At 45.1% G+C, this 10,413-nt stretch overlaps 1 protein-coding gene across 8 annotated transcripts in view; it reads left to right on the top strand.

The window, feature by feature from the left end:
- DDB2 (damage specific DNA binding protein 2) overlaps positions 1–10,413 on the top strand; it is a 51,139-nt gene that overhangs the window by 32,673 nt on the left and 8,053 nt on the right. Inside the window, exons 1-4 of one of the 8 annotated variants that reach the window (XM_027705306.1) lie at positions 4–129; positions 5,054–5,237; positions 8,049–8,179; positions 9,265–9,456. In XM_027705306.1, the coding sequence (XP_027561107.1) occupies positions 5,066–5,237; positions 8,049–8,179; positions 9,265–9,456 (495 nt within the window). In that variant the 5' untranslated portion in view covers positions 4–129; positions 5,054–5,065. The other 7 variants (XM_027705288.1, XM_027705281.1, XM_027705272.1 and 4 more) reach the window with 7 other exon arrangements.

Genomic DNA, 10,413 nt, shown 5'->3' with positions numbered 1-10,413 from the left:
GGCGGGCCCGACGCCTGCTCTCGGGGCGCTCCGGTGGCCGCGGCGGCGGAGCAGCTCCGACACAGCTCCCGCCTCCCCGCCCCCTCCGCCGGGCCCTTGATCCAATTAACGGGAGCGGGCTCTGTCCAGGCAGGTGGGGCCGGGGCAGGGCGCTGGGAGGGCAGCTCTGGCTCCCGTCGCCTTTCCCCGCCACGGGGAGGGCGTGAGGTCGGCCCTGGGCCCGGGGTGAGGAGGGCGCCGGCTGAGGTCTGAGCGGCCGGGCCCCTGGTTGTGGTGGGCGGCGGGAGCGGGAGGGTGGCGGCCCTGTGAGGAGCTGCCCGCTCGGCCCTGCCGTGAGGAGTTGGGCTCCTGTCCGTGTTGCCCACTGGCTTTGGGGCTTTAGTCGGTTGTAAGTTAGTTCCTCTGTGTGCTGTGCCGGCCAGCTGGCCTCCGGTGTGCTGGAGCAGGAGGCCCAAGCAGGTTCCCCAAGGCCGGCTCCTACCCAAGTGAAATGCTGTGCTCTTGTGAGCATGGCATGGGTCACTCTCCCTGGGCTTGAAGACTCTCTTCACCTCGGTTTGGCTTGGCATCCATCTTTCAGCCCAATCCTGTTTTCGGTCACTCTCCCTTTCCTCTGAAAACTTCTATCTGAATAATCTGGACCTTTTCTTTAAGCCCTCGTAGCCTTTAAGATGACACCAGGTGTTTCTGAATGCCAGGGAGTTTGCCTGCCAGCATTTCCATTTCTAACGCCAGGCCTCCTTGCAGGAGGAAGAGAGGAAAGAGTGTGCCATAAATCTGTACTTCCACTTCTCTGGAGAAGTACTTGGATGTTTTTTCTTTACAACTGCCCCAGGTTTCATAAGACCCAGGAAATTACCTGTACTGATGCCCTTCACGTTGCTGTGTTGGAAAGTGGACATTAGGAACCATTCCACTTAAATTCTTTTAAGGCAAATCCTCAGTGCGTGGTCTGTGGAAGATGGGCACCCATGGCAGGTCATTGGCTGGGATGTGACCATGAGCATCCTTTCAGAAAGTGAGGAAAGATGCTTATCTTGTCCTCAAAGTTAATCACAGTTGAGCGTATAAGCAACAACTTTGTTTTTACTAAAACATAACCAAACTCAAGTCTTTGACATTGGTCCTCCCTAATTCAATTATGTTCTGAGTTTTTCATTGCATTATCAAACTAATGTATCTTAATGAAGTACAGAAAAGGCAAACACGTCGTGCATTAATATTCTATATCCAGCGTTTGCCTTTGCTATGTTTTCGTACTGATTTCCATATTGATAGTCAACGTACTGAGCATCTAAGACAGATAACGTCCATTTGGGACCTGGGCGCTGCTAATACTGATTGCAAGGTGAGGGTACTCCATAGCATGGCTGCTGCAAGCCTTGCCTCCAAGGCTGGAGTGGCTTAGGGAAGATGGAGAGCTCAGGTAAATGAGGTCATAACAACTGTAATATTTTTGTTCATTTTCCTGGTGCAGGCAGCTTAGCAATGGTCATGGGATAGGAGGTCGGATATCTACTCTTTCTCTTTTATCTTCTCAGGATTATATATTTTTTCCTACTTTTTAGTGGAATATAGGCTTGTTTTCACGTGCACGGCAAGCTGTAGTTGCTGTAATGGTATACGTTAGTATATTAGTCAAACTAAAGTAGCCAAAACCATTCGTGCTTTGGACAAAGATCTTGGCAACAAGGAGGACACCTAATGGTATTACCAATACCATGAAATTGATCTTAATCACAATTTAGCTTTACCAGACCCGGTGACAAGACAGCTTTATTCTGTGGAAGAGAACCACAACCTCCAACTGCGGCACAGCCTCAACATAATTGTACATCAGACAAAAGGCATCATAAAAATAAGCCTAATATCCTGCCCACACAGAATTATACTCCTCTGAATTTGCTGCATACTGTAGTTCAAAGAGTGTGAAACTGTAAATACATATAAGAATATTTTCTCAAATTAGTCTTTCTCTGGCTTGCTCAGAGTACCATACAGACACTGAGCTGTGGGACCCCAGGCCAGTGGCATTTTTTCTGTGGATGAATTGTGTACTGTCTGCTGTTCTTGTCCTTAATGGATAAAAACTACAAAAATATCTGGTGATTCTCTAGAGAGAAAGTCAACTCGGTGTTAGACATCGATATAAACACTGTATTTAGCATGCGGCCTCACCTTTAATACTGTGTACAGTCCTGGGGGCCACAATTTAAGGGTGTTGAAGTCCTCAAATGGGTCCAGAGTTTGGACTTGTCTAGTCTGGAGAAAAGGAGGATAAGGGGTAACCTCATGGCTCCCTACAACTTCCTGAGGAGGGGAAGTAGACAGGGAGGTGCTGATCTCTTCTCCCTGGGATACAGTGACGCACGGGAAAGGTTTGAAGCTACACCAGGGGACGTTTAGACTGGACACTAAAAAGCATTTCTTTACTGAGAGTGTGGTCAAACATTGGAACAGGCTTCCTAGAGAAGTGGTTGATGCCACAGTTTGTCAGTGTTTAAGAGGCATTGTGACAATGCCCTTAATACCAACCTTTGACTTGATCAGCCCTGAACTGGTCAGGCAGTTGGACTAGATGCTCATTGTAGGTCCCTTCTATATGAAACAGTCTATTCTACTCTATTCTATTCCATTCCACTTCTGAAAAATGCTAACTGTGATAGCTCCAATAGGGAAATATGTAGGTTACTGTGTGTGTGCTCTGCATGGGGACAATTCTGCTGGGAGACAAATGGAGTGGAGACAGGAAGTGCACATCTTTGTTGGAGATAACTTGGATAACAGCATCAGAGTTTTCTTTGGGATCCTATGATGAAGACTTCCACAGACCTATAGAAGAAAGCATTGATCACTGTCAAGATATGAAGATATTTTTTTTTCTGTAGTAGTTTTTCTTCCCAGAAATCAAACCTTTGAGGCAAGAAGGGAAGTGCTGTGTTCAATTTTTCCTCTTGCTGTATTTTGCTAATGGATACAGTTCTAAGAAGAATGGAGTGTATTAGAGAAGTGCCTGGTAAGGCTTTAAGACTTGCTGATTAGGTTGATATATATGTTCAAAGACAGATTGTGTTTGTCTCTGATTATCATTTTTGTGTATGGCATTCTAATACAGGATGGCAGCAACTAATACAACTTTGTTACTGTTCAGGGAAAAAGCATAGAGACTGGGTGTTTGTTGTTTTTCCATTAGTTTTTCTGTGCATTTCCTAATATGTGAGAAAATGCATAGGTAACTATAGTTATAGCACAAAAAATACCAACACTCAAACCCAAACCCTAAAGCCCCACAGTTCAAGGCATGGCTATGTACAGATATTTTAGGACCTGTGTTCATAGCCAGCTGTGAGTGACTGCACCTTAATTACTGAGCATAGGCACTGGGAGGCCTGAAGCATGGGAAGGTACTGCTCCGGAGGTAAAGGATAAGGTTCGCCACGCAACACGGCCCCTTTCCAGGTGGAGGGGAAGTGCTGGTACCTTCCGCTGTGTTGGTAGGGCTCTTCCTTCCCCATTCTTGTCAGCTTTGTCATGTAAGGTCTGGTTCTCTCCGAGCTGCTCTTGACATGTCTTTTTTATATGCTTTTGAAGCGCATTTTTTTTCTGTTGGGTTCTGACACCAGGTGTGTTTTCTTGTGTAAGTTGTGTTTTGAAATAGTATCGGTTTTTTAGTTGCTGTTGGTTACTGTATCTGGGGCCCTTACCAACCAGTTTTAATAAGCCAGTTTGGTGCTCTAGAAACCAATAAGGTAGGTAAGATTGTTGAGTGCTGCACCGAAACAACAACAACAGGCAGACAACGGACACCTTGCAGCCGCCTCCCGTGCAGTCCGGCTCCAGCGGAGTCGGAGGTGCCCACGCTGATCGCCGGGGAGGCCGGCAGGGGTAAGGGCGGTGGAGGCGGGCAGGGGCTGGGCCGGCACCCCGCGCCCTCTCCGGCTTCCCCCTGCCGAGGCGGGTGCCCCTCAGCGGCGAGGGGCGGGTGGGGGCCGCCGTGGCCGCGCTCGGCTCGGCTCTGCTCCCCGGGGCCGGGCGGGGGCCGCTGACCCCCGTTCCCGCCCCGGTTATGAAACCGCGGGGGAGGGGCCGGTGCCGCCCGCCAACCGCGGCGGCGCCGGGGGAGCCGAGGCCGCCGGAGCGCAGGTGAGAGCGGGGCGGCCTTTCTCGGCCAGGCCGCAGGGGCGGCGAGCCGAGCCGGGTCGGGCCGGGGCTGTGGGGCGGCCCCGCGAGGCCCGGAGCCGCCGAGTGTGCGCTATTTGGGGAAGCCTGCGGGGTGCCCGCCGAGCTATATTTGTATAGAGCCATATATTTAAATATATATAGCCGTGGCAGCCATTTAGGAATTCTAAATAAGTTCAGCGCGAGCACGGGATAAACCCCTGGATGTGCTTCGGGGAGGATCCGCCGGGGGGATGCGTGTGACGCATCGCCCGCCGGCTGCGAGGGAGGCTGTGGGAGGCCCGCGCCTTTCCTCAGGGGCCTGGTGGCGTTGTGGTCGTCACAGCACGGGACACGAGGGGCTGCATCCCGTCGCTCTCGGAGGAGCAGCCCGGGTGTGGTTGCCAGCCAGTGCGGGAGCCCAATCCAAATACCAGGTGGTGGTTGTGAGTAAAAGTGGCCGCTAAACTGAAAGTACCTTCTGAGCACGGTTGTTGGAAGATCAGTCAGCCCAGGCCATCATCGTGAAAGCTGAATCTAAAGAGTTCTGTGTTAGCTACTACTGAAAAAGTTAGAATATTATGTGGTTTCACAGATTTACTTTAAGCAGATCTGTGGGTTTCAGGCTTAAAAGTTTGGTAGAAGAACATCTATCAAAACATATTCTAGTGCTTTAGGATACGTTAGTTTTAATAGGTGAACAAAGTAGAGTTTATTGAACCTCCTCCCCTCTTCAGCAGGGCACAACAAAAAGCCAATGCCATACTGATGAAAGAGGGTACAGGTATAATCACTACTTTCAGACTATTGGCATATGTTTCATTCCAGTTTTCTTCTCTGTTCTCTAGTTAGAAGTGTATGAAAGTCTTACCTTCCTTGCTTTGTTTGCTTTCAGTGGTCAGACAGGATGGCTCCAGTGAACCAGCCAAAGGACAAGGAGTGTGAGAGTGTGTATCAGCATTGGCCAGAAGAGGCAAAATCAGCTGGGAAGAGGAAAGCGGACTATGAGAAATTGGGGAATGAGACACAAACAAAGAGGTTGTTTGTGAGAAAAACATCTAAACCCCCAGGGAAAATTGGTAACATTTCCTCAGATCCTTACTGTTTTCTCTCTACCAGACTTACTGCAAATGATAGGCTTTGACTAGTTAAAGAGGGAAAATGCCAAGAAATGTGTTCAGACATGAGTGTTCAGATGGTGTTATATATTGAAGTGATAGGTGGGCATGTATTGGAGTAGTACATCCTCCAATTTTCTGTATAGTGAGTGCGTGTGCATGCATGCATGTTTAATTTTTGAGACTCTGTACCCCTTGGCGAAAGCCTGCTCCCTGAAGATGCTGTCATTTGAGCTCATTTGAGGGGGTTAAGCTTTGTGGAATTCCTCTGTTACCAGATCTCTGCTTTAGTATAAAACAGACCAGTCTTGGTAATACATCGTTTTTCTCTCATGCAATTCCTAATGCAGTTTAGTAGTCATAAGGTTGGTATCCTGCAGCATGCAGTCTAAACTGGCGTTTTCTCCCGCTTCTTTGCATATTTTAACTTTTGCTACAGTAACTAGGAATACTTTCTACTTCTATGTTTAGAGTTGAACGGACAGAATTTCTACTAATCACTTGTCATTATGTGCAGTTTTTTCCTTTAGTATGTAACTTAGGTAAAAAAATCTAAAGATTTTTGGTGTAATGTGGAGAGGTAATTGATTTCTAATATACTGGAAAGTTTAGTGCTTTGAATTATCAAGAAAGTTGACTAGATTTTACCTACAGCAAGGACTTTTCATAGAGACATTTAGGTTGGAAGAGACCTTTACGATCATCGAATCCAACCGTTAACCCAGCACTGCCACCACTAAACCATGTCATTAAGTGCCATGTTTACATGTCTTTTAAATACCTCCAGGGTATTTAATACCTCAATGTCTTCCCTGGGCAGCCTGTTCCAGTGCTTGACAACCCCTTCAGTGAAGAAATTTCTCCTAATGTGAGTCTAAACCTCCCCTAGTGCAACTGGAGACCTTTTCCTCTTGTCTTATCACTTGTTCCTTGGGAGAAGCGACTGACTCCTCCCTTGCTACAACCTCCTTTCAGGTAGTTGTAGAGAGCAATAAAGTCTCGCTTCAGCCTCCTTTTTCACAGAAAACCTGTAATTCCATCAATGGTTTAGAAGATCACTGGGGCTACTGCCTTGTGTGGAGATACTACACACTTTCTGTACAATTTTGGCTTTAAGGAACCAGAAAATACTGAAGTGCATTTCAACAGCCAAAGATACAGGGGTTTTACGATTTTAAACATTTCCATTGTGTGGTCTGTAGGTCCAAACTTGGAACAGTTAGCAGCGTGAACAGTGGAGACAAAATACTCTTTGAAAGGAGTTTTGTATGTAATTGTGGATAGTTAGAGCATCTTCTGTAGTTAATTTAGCTACATGATTTTATTGTAAGTTCATGGCCTGATTTTCAGATTCAGTAAGCATCTGCTATTCCTGTAAGATGCAGAGGTAATTGGATGTAGCTAGTACTTCAGAAAAATGAGGCCAATCATATTTTTCCCTTAACCCTTTTTTAAAAAGATGAAGACCTTTGTATTTGAACTTTTCAGTTCTGTGTTACAGTTTTTATGTGTTTGGAAAAAACATTTTTTTCTCCTGAGCCATATAGGACAGTTTCTGTTTCTTGCAATTAGAACAACCTTTTTGAAGGATTTCTTCCAGCAGATTCTAAAAAGGTCTGAAGTTTGTTTCTTAGGAAATTATCCTTCATTGTAGAAAGGAATTTGGAAAAAATACCTGAATTTCTGTCACCTCTGAAGAAGGAACTGTGGATACTAATTCTTCTGTGAAAAACATAAATTAGAATATAAATACTTTTATACCTATTTCAGCAGGAGTGACAAGTGTTGGCACTATGTTGGCATGTGAACAGAGAAGTTCAGTTTCACACCTGTGCATTTCTGGGCTCCACCACTGCATTAAAGAAAGATTTCATTTAGGTTCTGATCATATAGAATGATTCATGTGTTTTCAATCTTCTCTTTTTTTTTTTTAATAAATATCCTTATTTGAAAATTGCATTTATGTTTCTAAAGAAGTACATTTGACTTCTGGATCCCCTGGGGTGTTACAGACCATTGCTGTGGGGATGAGTAGATCACAGACGTGGGACTGAACAGATCTAGTTTTTACGTAAAAGTCCCTGAAGATAAAAACTTAGAACACGAACAAAATGTAGAAACAAGCTGTACTCTCAGCAAAAATCACTTTGAACAGAAATGTTTTCAGGCGATGTGGCGTCAGCAAGTCTATTATCAAAAACAAAACTCGCAGTGCTGTGGGCAGGCTGTACAGGCTCCAGCACAGGCAGATCGAAAATTCTGATTCACAAGCAGGCATTTCAGGAACTGGGTGGGAACTCACATTGCTGTGCTTGGGGAATTTTCAGGTGTTTCTGCTGGTCACACGTCTGACCTTTCTTTTGCTGGATGCAGGGGCTTGCCACCTCCCATGGCATATTTACAAGTTGTTGGGGTTTTGGATAGCAGCATTTTGCTTTGGGTTGAACCATTCAAATTGTACACTGCCCAAGAGATGCACCACCCACCTGTAGTATTGCTTTAGTGCTCTCCTGTTGTCCTTAATAAATCTTTGGCAAAGAGAAGGAAGGTTTAACAAGAGGAAGCATACACAAAGCTCTAGCAGTCTATGGGAACCACTGGACTCCATAGTTGCAGAAGCTGCTGTACCTTGAGAAATATAAGAATTATTTAGAGACTTTTATCTTGTGGCTGAAGCTTTTCATGGGTATAGCAGCAAATGCAGATGTCTTCTCATGCTGTTAAGTGAATGAGTTGCCTGTCAGTAAGTTTTACTCTTTTCCAATCTGGCAGGTTGGAGCGGAGGTGGGTCTGTGGTGAGAAACAACAGAGTCCTTTCCCATCAGCTGGAGCAGCAGCGCAGCATTGTTCATTATGTCTACCAGAACATGCTGGGAGGCTCCATTCGGGCACCGCTCAGGCAGGTGAGAAGTGTCTCCTTCATGACCTGTTGGACATCTCAACTCCCTACATAAAAAAACCTTCAACACAAGCAGGAAAACTTAAAGGGGCTTAAAAGTTCTCCTCCTACACAGTTTATGGCTCCAAGTCTGATGCACTCTTATGTTTCTTAATTGTGTAAAATGCAAGAGATGAGATGGCTTTCTCTTTTCGTTGACCCAGCCCTGTCATCTACATTTTATCCTCTGTTAATTCAGTGCTTCCTTGAATCATGTTTAAACTTGCCCAGTCTATCAGCTGAGTAATTGCACAGTGATACATTTGCATGCTGCTCTGACTGTTTTGTCATACTCTTCTTGTATTCACTCTGCTTTTCTAATCTTGTCAGGTTAAGTGTTGATTTTTACTTCTTCACAGATGTAGTCCCTCAAGTCCATAATGTTTTACTGTTTTCCAGAGCCATAAACCTTTCATTTGAAAATTAACTCTTTCTGTAACTTTCATAGGTGGGAGGCACTTGGGCTAGCTTTATTTTCCTGATGATTTATGTATTTTAAGTATCCAGATGATAAATTGCTGAGCTCATCCAAGCAGTACCTGTTTTTCAACTGAACAACAATGCAATATGTCATGGTTTCTCATTCCCTATTTCAAGTGTTCTGTTCACTCTTATGCTGTGTAGTTGAGCTGCAGACAAATTGGATGGAGGACCATAATATTGTATGTCTGGATGACATGTAACATTTTGAGATGCTCAGTAAAGACATAGATAATCATAAGTGCCTTTTCCTGATGTGGAGGCACGTTCTTCTCCCTTGTTAATTAGTCCGCGTTTTTAGCTCAGCCCACAGTCTCCTAACCCTGTACATCATTTAAAATATGGTATCTCTCAGTTCTCTGTTGCTTTCTGAGTGCTGTGGCTGATGTGGATTTTTGTGGTCACAGGCTGTTTCCCTTGGGTTCAGCATTCATCCTCTTCATTTTACAGAGATGTTTAGAATTTTGTGTGAACGTACTACACTAATGACAATTAGAAATTGTTAGCACTTGTCATTCAGAGAATCTCAGGAATGCCTGCAAAAGTCATAATTCTCTACCTTTTTAACAGTGTCTGCAGCTGCCTTTTCTGCGTTCTCTTGCCTCATATCGCCTCTTTCGAACAGCAAGTCCCTTTGACAGGAGAGTGACATGCTTGGAATGGCATCCAACACACCCTAGTACAGTAGCTGTCGGTTCCAAAGGTGGAGACATCATCCTTTGGGACTATGAAGTACTTACTAAAACGTGCTTCATAAAGGGGGTAAGCCTGTGTGTGTGTGGAATGGGTGGGAGGGAAAACTGGAGTACCACAAAATACTGCAGATAAAAACTAAGGTCTGTTGTGAGAAGCACATAAGGGTCTTGGGTTTCAGAGTAGTCTGTTATGGGGCAGGACTGAGATGCAACAGCATATCTGTTCCTAAGTCCCAGACTGTTCTAGCACTGGGGAGAACTGAGGCGTGGTGATTAAGTTCACAATGAAGCAATACTTGGTGTGTGCTTAGTGGAAAAATAATACAGCAACTGGCAAAACAGTTGTCTTAAAGGGATACCAGAAACGACTGTGCAGAGAGGGTCAGTCTGCCTTAGGTCTTGATCTTTCTCTACTCACCTTTTATTGTGTCAGAGGAAGAAACATCTTTGAGTGGGCAGAGACAAAGTGCCTTTATCTAAAGGGAGAAACTAAGGTAGAATGAATGGTTTATACAGCTGGCATACCCCCTTGTTGCTTTATTCAGCCATTTCTATTCCAACAGGGGCTCAAAGACTTCTTAACTTTTATTGCCTTTCTAAATTAACATAGATATACATTGAGAGATCTATCCTCCAGAAATTCCAGAGTAATATTTCTCTTTTTGTAAATAGTGAAGTGCAAGCCAGCAAGGGAATACATTGCCTGGGGACCGAAGGAGTTGCAGATTTGTCCTCCAGGAGGGCAGCTGTCTAGACAGCTGTCATGTGGGAGACATGGTTATCCTTGCCTGTTTAGAGGACTGTGGTGTGTTTCACTGTTGCTGTTATAGACATAGCAGTGAATGCAGACTTACAGAACACACTTTTCTCCTTCCCCATCACTCAGTGGATTTTTCTTTTGTTCATCCCCTTCCTTGTAGATGGGAGCTGGAGGGGCCATCACAGGAATGAAGTTTAACCCTTTTAACCCTAGTCAGCTGTACACTTCATCAGTTGCCGGCACTACCACCCTGCAGGATTTTAA

Source organism: Neopelma chrysocephalum, unplaced genomic scaffold, assembly GCF_003984885.1.
Source record: "Neopelma chrysocephalum unplaced genomic scaffold, ASM398488v2 Primary Assembly neopelma1_24, whole genome shotgun sequence".
Lineage (NCBI taxonomy): Eukaryota > Metazoa > Chordata > Aves > Passeriformes > Pipridae > Neopelma > Neopelma chrysocephalum.
The sequence above is the reverse complement of the archived record's forward strand: the minus strand, read 5'-3'. Positions and strand labels throughout refer to the sequence as shown.